Source organism: Balaenoptera acutorostrata, chromosome 2 (genome assembly GCF_949987535.1).
Source record: "Balaenoptera acutorostrata chromosome 2, mBalAcu1.1, whole genome shotgun sequence".
Taxonomy (NCBI): Eukaryota; Metazoa; Chordata; class Mammalia; order Artiodactyla; family Balaenopteridae; genus Balaenoptera; species Balaenoptera acutorostrata.
Genome location: NC_080065.1, coordinates 60,568,345 through 60,582,032, shown reverse-complemented (window position 1 = coordinate 60,582,032; position 13,688 = coordinate 60,568,345). Strand labels below are relative to the sequence as shown.

General features: G+C 33.9%; 1 protein-coding gene across 2 annotated transcripts in view; it reads right to left on the bottom strand.

The window, feature by feature from the left end:
• Positions 1 to 13,688, bottom strand: part of FCHO2 (FCH and mu domain containing endocytic adaptor 2) — a 113,452-nt gene that overhangs the window by 26,454 nt on the left and 73,310 nt on the right. For both annotated transcript variants that reach the window (XM_057541651.1, XM_057541652.1), the window contains exons 16-19: positions 12,891 to 12,933; positions 10,566 to 10,660; positions 4,509 to 4,612; positions 1,641 to 1,767 (exon numbers count right to left, since the gene is read on the bottom strand). In XM_057541651.1, coding sequence (XP_057397634.1) covers positions 1,641 to 1,767; positions 4,509 to 4,612; positions 10,566 to 10,660; positions 12,891 to 12,933 — 369 coding nt within the window. The remainder of the gene's footprint in view (positions 1 to 1,640; positions 1,768 to 4,508; positions 4,613 to 10,565; positions 10,661 to 12,890; positions 12,934 to 13,688) is intronic.

Here is a 13,688-nt window from a genome sequence, read left to right as displayed (position 1 = left end):
CTTTTTTAACTGACATATTCTTTCTGGTTCTTTCCTAATCACTTTTTCTCTGCTTCTGATAGCTTAAGAAGTAAGATTTGTTGATATTTCTTAATGTTGAGGAGAGAAGAGCAGGAGGGAGAAGGAAGATAATGCAAAAATAATGTATGTTTTTATAATTTATCCACTGCTATCAATGGATCCTGTATAGAAACTGGACATAATTAGTACAAAATTGAGATAGTTAAACCTTAGAGTTATTCTTGATTTCTGAGACACCATAAATTGCTGGAAAAGGAAAAATTAGATAACAGAGGAGTATTTTAGATACACTTTAGGGTCATTAGTTAACACATACATCTGCTTTCGATACAATACCTTGTGAAGTCTCACAGTGCTTTTCAATTTCAGAGAGTGTCCCAATCAAATTATCATCTTCTATCATATTTAAATAAAACAAAATATTGCAGGAAAAGAAAATACTTTCAAGAACAAGAAGAATCAAAAACTTAAATCTAAACAGGGAGCTGAATAAACATCACAAAAAAGAAAGAAATTTTTAGGAAGATTTAAAGAAACTTTGTCGTATAAAATCCACATTACATCACATCCTCCCTGCCTGTATCATCACTGTCACCTACTTTTGGTTCTCCTATTGCCAGCACTGGCCCAAACTACAAACAAATATGTACCAACTTAATCAAAATTAAAGTTTCCATCACAAATAGAAAACGGTCTGAATAATCTGGAGATAATGGGAAACAACTAAAGCAATTTTGGTTACCCAGACCTGCCTGATTTCTAACAGGACCCATCTATGTTCTTTATGATTAAAATACAGATTCTGTGGAAACAAAAGGTAACAAAACCACATATACAAACAAAATGTAAGAATAAGTTGCTTGTTGCAGCAAACAAAAAGACTTATTGAATACATTGTTTACGTAAAGTCAGAAGACGGGAAAAACAGTATGTTCACAAAAGTATATAAAATAAGATGGTAACATCATGTTCAGACATTTAGAAATCAAATCATTTATCTCATTTTAGCCTATACCACTCATGCCATTTTTACAATGGCTACATACAGAAGACCCATTTCTTCTGCGTGAGTTTTGACAAATCAAATTAGGTATAATTAAATCAGCTTAATTAGGGCTGGGATTCTTAAATTCAACATGCATCAGAATTGCCTAGAAAGCCTGCTCAAAGACTGCTAGCCCCACTCCAGAGTTTCTGATTTAAAAGGTCTGCATTTCTAGTAAGTTCCCAGGTGATACAGACAGATGCTGCAGGTCCCAGGACCACACTGCAAGCACAAAACCCCTTCCTTTTACTGAATCAGTTGTTTTTAAAACAAATTTTCTTAGGAATGTAAGTACCAATTCACAGTAGAAAGTACTGCATCGTATTCTGCCTTCAACTATTTATACTGGTCAGTAGTTTATAAATTTGATGCATTCTTAACAGTGCTAATCATGGTTAAAATTCTCTATTCAGAGAATATAAAATGTGAAAGAGAAAAGGAAAATGTGGCTTGTTTGATAATGCCAGGTGTGTTTCCAGAAAACCAAAATGTCTAATGCTTAATTCTTCACTACCCTCAGCCTGATCATATTTTGGATGTTAAATTTTGCATGTGATTTATGTTAATCACTTACCTACTGGAGTATTGGCAGCACTTAGTGACGCAGAAGATGAGATAGAGGAAGAACTTTCTGCCCGGGCTAACGGAGCAGCAGGAGGTGGGCTGGTATTGGAAGTTACAGGTGGGCTGAATGGCCTGGGCTTAAAAACAAAATGTCATTTACCAAAATGCTAAAACAATTCCCCAGTTATCAGAAAAGATTTTTAGCTATCAGGAACATTAATTTTAAAATACTACACCAAATTTATTGTGTTTCTTAAAACTCACAGAGATGCCTAGGTCAAATCATTTTCAAGAATATATTAAAAGCTGAAAAGCTTATTTTAAAATAATGCTGTCAAGACAATCTTTGTATATAAAACTTTTTCTGTATTTCAAAAAGTATGCTTAAGATAGATTCTCAGAAGTTAAATTGTTAAACATTATGAAGGCTTTTCATACACAGTGCCAAACTGCTTCCCATTTGGGTAACTCACTTTACCCTACTGCCTATAAATATATAAGAGAATATTTCTCTGCACTCTTGCCTGCAATGAATAGATGAGCCTTAGAAGAAGGAAAAATAATAAAATTTAAAAACTTTTAGCTAATTCTGTAGATAAAAATAAAATTGGCATTTCTCTTTTATGAGTTGTCTGTTAGCTTCACCTGATTTAGTTTGGGGAGTCTTAGTATTATCTGAGCTTTCACTAACCCTTTTCTTTATTTGATGCAAATATTTTCTTCCTAACTATTGCTTTACTTTTGGCATTTACAAATCTGTGCACATTTTCCTTATAATTCATTGTAATGCTTCCTCATTGAGAAAGTTTACCCCATTCAGAGGTTTGAGAAAATCTTAATTCTACTGTCTTCCCATTTTTCTGGTTAAAAATAAAAACAAATATGAAAAATATGATTCCAATTCATTTATCTTTTACTTTGGTGAATGGTTTTTTTCCTTCCAAATTCCTAACTGTTCCAATAATACATTAGCAACACTTCCTGAGGTGTTTCATTTTTAAAATATGGAATATTGAGCTTAATTAAAGACAACCTTTTCCTGCTTATAAAAGTTATAATTAAATGCAATATTTATTTAGTGCCTATACTATGTTTCAGGTCATGGGTACTAGATGCAAAGCAGTGAATTAGACACTGTTTCTGTCCCCAGCTATTTGAGGAACATGAAAAACAGAAGGCGAAAAACAACCAACAAAACCCTATAAGCATTCATACACTAAAATTATTCAACTCTACATCGCATGAATATAAATTTATAGATACACACTTTTATAAAAATTAGATTATACTGCCTAAAATATTTTACACTTAGTAAACCCTTGTGCCCCCAATTAATTATTTTTAAAGTATTAGTTCCAGAGAATGGCTTTTGGATGACTCATTATTATGGACAGCAGGTTGAAAAAACACAGCAAGGTGTAAAATGTGGCTGTGGAAATATACAGATGGAGGTGGTACAGGACATGAGGCGACAGGCTTTATGTAAAGTGTTAAGGCATTAGCAAAGTATTAAGGATATGAAATTGGCTAAAGCATAGTCCAGTGAAGGAAGCACACACAAAAAAAGTACAGTCATCCCTTACACTTTAAATCATCTCTAGATTACTTACAATCCCTAATACAATGTAAATTCTATGTAAAAAGTTGTTCATGCAATGCAAATGCTATGTAAACAGTTGCTAGTGTGTGGCAAATTCAAGTTTTGCTTTTTGGAACTTTCTGGATGCCCCCCCCCAATATTTTTAATCCGTGGATGAGGAACCCATAGATACGGAGAATTGACTGTGGGTCAACTTTATATACAATGTGATCTATGCACTAAAAGAAACATGAGCAAGTGTATGGGTATAAGGAAGAGAATGACAGAGAATGATTAAGTCCACTGTGGGGTGGAGGGGAGGAGTAACCATCAAAGAGGGCTTCACCTAGGTGGTGATATGTAGCAGGGTCTTAAAGAGAGCACTTTCCTACATAGAAAACTGGGGGGCATTTCAGACAAGAGGGAGCACAACAGAGACATGGATACATAAAAGAGCATGATGTGTTTGGGGAACAGTGGAAAGTTTCAAGTGGCTGGAACCTAGGTTGCAAAGAGGAGAAAACTGGACAGCTAGTATGGTAATACAGGTTGTTGAGTCAACTTTATGAAGAGTCTTGTAGAGTCAGCTAAAGTATTCAACCACGTGGATTATGGGTGTACCACAGTAGATGTGTATCAGGGGAAAAAGATCAAGCTTGACATTTAGCAATTTAATTCTGGCAATTAAACTGGCAAGTCAAAGATGAGAGTAACCCAGAACAGACTGAAGGAAAGAAGACTGGTTTGGGAGAGCCTGACTCTGAATAGAACCCATATATTTTCTTTCATTATCTGACAACTTTCGAAGACCAATGCCTTTTTCTTTTTTTAAGCAATGTGTACTTTTACAAGTCAATTAAGTGATGTGAACTCCAGATTGCTTATGTATAAAATAAAGAAAGCTGGACTAGATGCCCACCAGGGCTCCCCTGGCAGTAAGTATACTTCCAGGTCTAAGAACAGGCCACCATTTTTTACTTAATATTTGACTTTAAGCAAAATTATATGAAAATTGCTTCTTAATTATGAAACAATGGGCACTGAATTGTATTTTTATAATGTGCTAACTTTCTCAGGAAACCTCTTTCCTCCTGAACAACAGTCTTGCTCCACAGGTATGATCACTGAGATAATATGGGGAAGTGAAGGAAGTATCAGCAGGGACAACTTTTCTGTACTTTGAAGACTTGAGTAGAAAATTCCAAGCATTTAGCAGTAAAGGGACATATAGAGAAATATCATTTGCATATTAAATCAAAACAGTTATAATTAAAAAAAAAAAAACACCTGAGTACATACTATTTCATTAATCCCACTGAGTTTTCCTGAAGTAAGCTTTGGTCTGGAAGCAGGCCTTGGAGGTGGGACAATGGTGCCTACAGAAAGAGGAGTTGTGGGCCTGGCTGGTGGGTGGAAAAAGAGAATTTGAAGAAAATCATTAGTATGTACCAATCCCTAGATAAAAACAATCTATTACAGAGAAACTGTTAGGATTCAAAGCTCATTTTTCAGAAATTCTTTTTCTTTAAAGTGTAATTATAGCTATTTGTGGAATGCTAGGAATGTATCAAACATGCTTTTTTCGAAGCTACCAATAATATTCCTGAAAAAAAACCTAACTTTTCAATAAAACTGACATAATATAAATTGTATTCCTGTTTCAATTATTTATACATATAAAAGTTAAATCTAATAAGTAAGCTGGTGAAAATAAACCAGTTTAAGGCCTAAGGTCTTTAGTTTATTGCCAATACTACTTTACAGTTATTTGCAAGACCAATCCTTTGAAGCAACATCTTCAAAATAATAACATGAACTCTAAATAAAAACATTTACCTTAATTAAACTTGTAATCTCACTGTTAAGTTGAAACACACTGTGCCATTTTTTAGTGACAAACATATCTTTATAGTTTACAAAAAAAATTTCCACAAATCACTATAATTAATTTTTGGTAAATATAGAAAATCATATATTGACTTCGTAAATCCTACATAAATTTAGTGTTCAATGTTTTTCAACATTACTTGCAAATGTTGCAATTTTAAAAACCAGAAATACTAACCTCAGTATTCCTAATTAAAAATAACTCTCCAGGGACTTCCCTGGTGGTGCAGTGGTTAGGAATCCACCTGCCAATACAGGGGACATGGGTTCAAGCCCTGGTCCAGGAAGAACCCACATGCCACGGTGCAACAAGGCCTGCGAGCCACAACTACTGAGCCCGTGTGCCACAACTACTGAAGCCCACATGCCTAGGGCCCATACTCCGCAACAAGAGAAGCCACCGTAATGAGAAGCCCACGCACTGCAACTAAGAGTAGCCCCCGCTCGCCGCAACTAGAGAAAGCCCGCGCGCAGCAACAAATACCCAACGCAGCCAAAAATTAAAAAAAAAACAAAAAAACTCTCAGCATGGTAGAAATTAATGAGTGAAATTCAAGTGTATATCATCAAAAGTCACACATGTATTAACATAATCAAAGCAAGAGTGTAGAAGCAAATACATTTAAATGATCTTTAAATTAATTAAAATGATCCTCCAATTCTTTTGGTCCATTCTAAAAGATGAGTCTATAATTCAGATTGAAGAATATAATATGGGTGTGAAGAAATATGTTTCAGTAAGTTCTATAAGTTTACAGATGTGCATAGTTAAAAATATAAGAATGGGCCTAAGTATGTACATGGGGAAACAAACAGTAAAGCTGAGGACCCTTGGTCAGCAATGGAGGAGTGAAAAGAAGGAGCATGGAGGTGGTAGGAAGAGAACTAAAGTAAAAGGTAGTCACACCGGAGTGAAAGCAAATGCATGGGGGTATGGAATCATCTAGAAAGCAGATGATATGAAGAGATAAAAGATGCAAGCACCATTCAGGTTGCTTGAAGAAAACAGTAAAAACCCGATAAGAAATCAAGTTTAGATTCTAAGGCTGCTGCCTTCTTCCAGTCAGCACCAGTTCTTTCATGCTGTGCCCCTACTTTAAGTTGTACATTGGAAGAAATGCGCACTAACCTGAAGACTGTTACACTTCCCCGTGCTATGACATATTTACTTTAACGATAGTTCATTATCAATGAAACAAGCACTGACCAATACTCAAGTTATTTCAAGCTTGTGAGGGGGCTTAACATGGTAGAGACATTTACACCTGAAGCTTCATTACTAATCAAGTGGCCTGTCCAAATGGCATTTAGATTGACTCAATCTAAGCCTGGTAGAAGTGTTAAGTTCACCTTCTTCAAATAATCAGAATTTGCTTTTTGAGAAAAAGTAATAACAATGCTCATTAATATCACTGTTTATAAATGAATCTATTAATTATAGTAATAAATTTATAAATTATAAACAAATCTATCTCCACATGCCAATTAGATACTGCTTCTAGAAGCCTCTGAAGGAGATGACTACAACTGTTCACAGGTTTAAGTATCTTAACTGTGTTTTGTGGTGGTGGTGGTGCTCACTTCAAATAAATGTCCACTAGATGCAGTATTTCAAGAACATGACGTGACTTGTAAAGTATAAAACACAGGCAAAAAAGAGCTAACCTACATCTGCTCTCTGACACTACCTAAGGGGAACAGATAAAGCATGTTTCCCATACCACCCTTCATCTGAATAAAGGCACAGACTAATCTAGGATCCAGAAGCAATGATGATGATGCAGAAGAAAAACCAGCAGCATTGCTAGCTTCTTCTGTCAGTAACTTTTCAGAACATTTAATATTATGGCAAAGGTCACTGTGATCTTCAGAGATGCAGCTGTTGGAAAAAATCTCTCATCCAAAGCACCAGGGAACCCAAAGGTATTTTCAGCTTTACAATGCAATCTCTGGAATGCCTTCTGAGCTCCACTGGAGTCAGTAATTTTAACAAGTTCATCAGTAAAGGAAATTCACTGACTCTGCAACCATGAAGCAAAAGGAAACTGATCGTGCTCGCTGGTGGTGTTGTTACAGCAGGATAGCAGAGAGGGTTGGTAGAAAAGTCTGGTAATGGGTTTTCTAGACCCAAAATCGGACCTGGTTTCAAGTAAAGAACCAATTATCACACCCCCAGACAAATCAGTTTGGGAGAGAAAAGCAGAGTTCCTATTCTGTTCGCTAAGGTCAGCGGAAGAAGAAGAAAGAAACTGAAAACTAGAAGCAACAGAAAAATTCTAAAATTAAAATATAAATCTACATAGCCAAATAGTTCTTATTTCAGGTTAATATTATTTTAATTACTCAAAACTAGAAAAATTTAATAATACATGGAATAAGAGCATGAGCTCAAACTTTGTATTAACTGAGGAAAATAATTATGAGAATAAGAAACTTAAAATATGTATGAGTAAAATTTAAGGTCCAAAAATATATAAAGCCATAATTATTCCTGATTTTCAGAGGAGCAAAAGGAAATGCTAACAGTCAGTAAAAGTCTAAAGAGGTTTGACAAGGCGTCAAAGTGATGCTGCTGGGTACATGTGTTCCTCAGCAAAGTGCCTGACTAGTGATAAAACTTAAAACTGTCATAGGAAGTAAGATGGACTAAATCAGTGTTGGAGTTAATATAAAAAACCAGCCTAATATTTTTCAAAAGATAATTTTACAGGGGTTTTACAGAGCACAAGTGCTCAATTAACCCATGGGTAGAGAAGAAATGGTCTCTACTAGCACTTGTCGAAGGGAAGGAAGATATGAGCTATTTATATTAAATTTTATATACATATACTTTATCATATATAATTTATTTATATGTAAATTGTACATATATGTTTATTTGAAGAAGCAACTGAAAATACTTCTGTACCAAACTTTAAGCATGCTTCTTAAACATATAACAACACTGAAAGGTTTAACATATCAGTTACTAACTGATAGGAATTATTTTCTTAGACTGGTTTAGCTGAGATGGAGTGATTAATGAATTAAGATTCTGAAAGGGACAAAGGAGAGCAGGGAATAATCTGACAACCTGGCCATTTCTAAAATGTGAAAATGGTACCAGTGTAGACAATGTTAAGGGAGACATGCACTGTAAAAAGCAGTGGAAGAAAATTTAAGACAAAATGCCTATTTCACAATTTCACTTAGGGCCAGTGTTACAAAACAGGAGAATCATCGTAATGTATTCATCAGTTTTATCAATAATTATATTCTGACCAAGTGAAGACTTAATAATAATTACCACACAGCAGAATGTCTCTTTTCAACATCACTAACATTCTTCGAAGGGCAAAATAATCTGACATTTTTTAGACTTAATAGGAAGTTTTTAAAAGGCATACCAAAATAAATTTTAAAATAAGCAAAAAAATAAAATAGTTTTATCATTCCCTACCTACTAAACATCAAATGACAACTAAATGAAACTATCATTTTTTTACCTGAAGTTGAAAGTGATATGGGCAAAATATTCTTTAGATAGGTAGCAAGAGGAAAACAGAGCACTTTTTTGAAAGGAAGGAGATTGTGCTAAAGAAAATAGAAACAAAGGGTGGAGTTATGAAGAAATTTCTATATAACTAAAACCTCTGTGATAACAATGTGATAATTTTTATTAAAGATTAATAAAACCAATTCATAAAAGAATATTAACAAAATTAAAATTAGAACCTTCTCCATTCTAAAAACAGAACAAAACAGTATTCTGACATTTTTACTAAACAAAAAAAGAGACCTTAAAACAACTTCAGTTTTTCCTATACAATTATTTTACTTATAAAATCTATTAGTAAGATTAGTTTCCTAAAACTAAATAGTAAACAAATGCCAATTGAGAAAGGCTATAATGCCACTTCAGAATATGTGCAATTACCTAATGACTGCTTCTTGCTGTTCAAAATTCCCAATTGTTTCAGGTTAAGGTTGCCTAAAATCCATTTATAATTTCTTTTTAAAACATTAGTTTCTAAACAGTCCAATTTTAAATACTAGTGTTTATTTTATTATTAACAGTAAAATGTTTCAACATGGCTTACTGTTTTGTTAATCTGCCAGAGTATGATGAATTGAGCAAAGATTTTGGAATTAGTAAGATCCAGGTTTGAACCCATGCTTCATTTCCTAGTTATGTGGTGTTAGAGAAGTTCCTGATCTCTCTCAGCTTTACTTTTTCCATTTATAAAACAGGGACAATAAAAAGGACTTCATGCAGCAGTTAATGAGATTAAATCAAACAGAACGTGCATAGATCCCAGCAAAGACACAGCAAGAACTCAATTCAAGTTCTCTCCCCACCATTCCAGCATTCTCTTAAGCCCAAGTACTGCATGGCATTTCTGAAATCCCCAAGAAGGCTGAGGATCAACTTAAAGTGATTTTATTTTCCTTTTTTGAACAAGCAGTTTCATTAAACATGCTTTGATGGTTGACTAGTGGGATTTCACATTTTGAAGAAAAGAAAAATTTAATATATTCTTGCCAAAAGAACAACTAAAACACATTCATAAAGTTCTTTCATGTTGGGAAGTGCTAAAGCCTTTCTGGAAAGCAGTTTGGCAAAAAGTAACAATGGGCATATCTTGTGACTACTCATAAATCTTGTATTAATAAATTATTATAAGGATATGAGATGTGCACAAAATCTGCTGTATCTACGGATGTCCATAGTACTAAAAACTAGATGCAACCTGAGTGTCCATCAAGAATGGACTGGGGGCTTCCCTGGTGGCACAGTGGTTAAGAATCCGCCTGCCAATGCAAGAGACACGGGTTTGAGGCCTGGTCTGGGAAGATCCCACATGCCGCAGAGTAACTAAGCCCGTGTGCCACAACTACTGAGCCTGAGCTCTAGAGCCTGCAAGCCACAACTACTGAGCCCATGTGCCACAACTACTGAAGCCTGTGTGCCTAGAGCCCATGCTCTGCAACAAGAGAAGCCACGACAATAAGAAGCCCGCGCACTGCAACGAAGAGTAGCCCCTGCTAGCCGCAACTAGAGAAAGCCCGCGTGCAGCAATGAAGACCCAACGCAGCCAAAAATAAATAAATAACTAAATTTAAAAAAATAATAATAATAAAAAAAAGAATGGACTGGTTATATTAACGCACATCTATGCAGTTGAATAATAAAAATTATTATTTGGGCATTGATATAGGAATGATGCCTAGAAATAAATAAGGGAAAAAAAGTTGGTGCTTGATGAATTTTTATTGTTAAAGCCATATGGTCTTTAAGGTAAGTTAACAAAATCAGTATAAAATCACTTTTATATGGCAATATGATCAGAGGACAAGTTAAATTTTTGATCATTAAGTACAACATACAAGTAATGGATAAATCAATTAGAAAAAAGTAACTACTGCATTCCTTTACAGTTACACACACACACACACACACACACACACAAACTATATATATATGTTTACCTGATGATGATGATGAAGTTAGTGAAGTTGAAGAAGATGAATCAAGAGATGGTCCAAACAGGGGGTCCCAAGCAAGTAAATCACTGGTCCCTTTCCTACCATAACATTTTAAAAATAAGGATTTTAGCAAATGAGTATTTTATTAGTATAAAATATAGTAACTTAGCTTTATTTCATAGAAAGCTCAATATATATGATTAAAGAGTTGGACGTTGTGCTTCACATATGATTGAATATGTGAAGAACTTAATTAGCAGGTTTAATAAACTGATATTTGTTAACTGCTATAAGCAGAACCCACAATAACATTAAGTTCGTAAAGGAGAGTAGATTAATCTCCACTGATTAAATCTTGTTATATTCTAATAAACGTAGGGGCTGTCAGAATAGAAATAATTTCAGTTTTACAAATGAAAAGCAGCATGGAGAGTCTATATGAGCTGCTTAAGGACACACAGCTAATTAATTCTATGGCACTATCAGATGTGTTAATTCACATCTGGAACCCAGTCTTGGACAGAAAATTTCTTAAGTGATATGAAATCAGATAGAATTTTTATAAGGCCATACTTATTATCAAAGATGAAGAAAAAGGGTAAAGGATTTTTTTAAAAGTACTTTTTAAGTAGAGGACGGTGGCTTAAGCTCCATGTATATAAACGACTCTATACAAACTTCAAAGGTCTGATCACTGCAGTAGATCATGCATAGGAGGAATTATGCCTAGGTAATCCACTACCTGGGCCACTAAGGTGGTCTAGCAAAATGTAAGGGTCATACATACCTCTTTATGAGAGGTTACCAAGACTATGAACAAAATCAAGAGCATGAACATTCTCGTTTCAAAAAACTCAATGTAATGCATAACCAAAGATTTTCTTCCACTGACCTCTTGGAATCCTTCAAACTAGTTACTCTCAGGATTCAACTCTTGGCTCTTTACTTTAATACAAACATAAATGTTTCTCTTTTTCATTTTAGTCATACCCTTTAAAGATGCTTAATCTCTAGGATCTTGAGCACCTGACCTTTGCCACCTCATCATTTTTTCAAATTAATTTCCCCAACTTTATTGAGGTATGTTTGACAAATAAAACTTGTATGTATTTATGGTATAAAAAAAGAAAATCCCCATTTAAAAATAATCTAATGTATCAAACTACCATTATTTAAAATATTTTTTAGAAATCCTAGAAAACAGGCCCACTATAATGAAAATATTACAATTACCTATAAGCACATATCTAGTATCTCAACATGCACCCACATGGAAGCACACTTATGATAAAGTATAGAATCACAACTGTATAAATGATTCCTAAAAACAAAGTCTTAAAACACTAAACTTATCTTTAAAAATGATAAATCAAATGAATACCTCCACTCTGCTCAATTAGTGCTTAGCTTTGAAAGTTTCCATTTTAAACTATTCATTTAATTAAGCCTACTTTTACTCATACAAAAAACGTTAAAAGAAAGTATTCTTGTTGATAAAATACAGAAGTGAAAAAGGACCCATGCAACACTGGCTTAAAATATTTTTTTCTTTTTAAGAAGAACTGGCAACATGTCTTCTAGACCTCTCCTTCTTCAACTTAATTGAGACACTTCTTCATTTTGAGGTTCATAAAGTATACAGTCTATTTTACAAGGTCACAGACAAAATTGAAGGAAAACAGTGAGAGAATTTCCGTGTGAATAACTAGTTGAAATACAGACATGTATGAATTTGGGGTACTATCATTTATTTGGAGGAGTGAGGACACCAAGGCCAAATACAGTTGAATGGATTTTTTACAAATTATCATAGAAATACTGTCAAATGAGAAATAATTTACAACTTCTAAAAACTCTATATGACGTTTCAAAGCTTAGGAAACGGGATGATTAAAAACAGTCTACTGGAATTAAAACTACAGAGATAATAAAACGAAGGATACTTAAAATTTAAATGTAGTGGGGAGGGAATGATAAATAGGTGGAGGACACAGGATTTTTAGGGCAGTGAAATTATTCTGTATGATACTATAATGGTGGACACATATCAATATCCGTTTATCAAAACTCATAGGATATACAACACCAAGAGTTAATCCTAATGTAAACCATGGACTTTGGGTGACAATGATGTGTCAGTGTAGGTTCATCAATTGTAGCAAATGTGCTACTCTGGTGGGGGATTCTGATGGTTGGGGAGGTTTGGCATATGTAGAGGCAAAATGTATATGTAAAAATCTCCATGCCTTCCACTCAGTTTTGCTGTGAACTTAAAATTTCTCTAAAAATTAAAGGCTATTTTAAAAAAATTTTTAACATGGAACTTACTCATTGGATGCAGCAGATGACTTTGATTTTGTTAACTCTTCACCTAATTAAAAAGTTGAAATATTATGAAAAAATTAATAATCTGAGTAATAAAATATTTTAATATAAAGAGAAATACTACACATACATCAATTTTTAAATTCTGGCATTAGCAACATATATAAACAATTATGAAGAAAAGGAAAATAAGCCTTTAACAAGTTTTCTACCATGCTTAAAAATATAAAAATAATAGCTGAATTTCTGCTAAATCTTCTAATATCTTTGATAAGAAACAACTTAAGTCAACTAAACCATCATATTTATTAAACCGCTGTTCATAAAAAAAAATAGGGGCTACAACTTTAAAACTCAGAACAAATGTTTAAATACTTTTGTATTTAAATAATGTATGTAATAACTCAAGAATTTTAACTGATGAATCATGAAAGCATTTTTCAAGTTCTGATGATATTATTAATGATTATTTTATTGACCAAAAGTAGTTATTAATTCTTGAAGGACACCCTATTTTGAAAAATAAAATTTTTATATCAATAGTCTCTTTATAAGGTAGTCTATTTTGCTACCTTCTGCATTTATAACATGAATCATTTCATAAGCAACTGGTACATGGAGGAACAGCATCAGTAATACAAAAGTCCTGCTGGTTCGTAAGCAATTTTCATTGCACCTTAATGTTTTGCATCACCAAGCAATAGCTGATGAATGCAAAATACATCAACATGGGTAATTACAGCAAGCTATGAGGAATACAACAGTGTACATAATGCCCATTCACATCACATTCTCCCATTT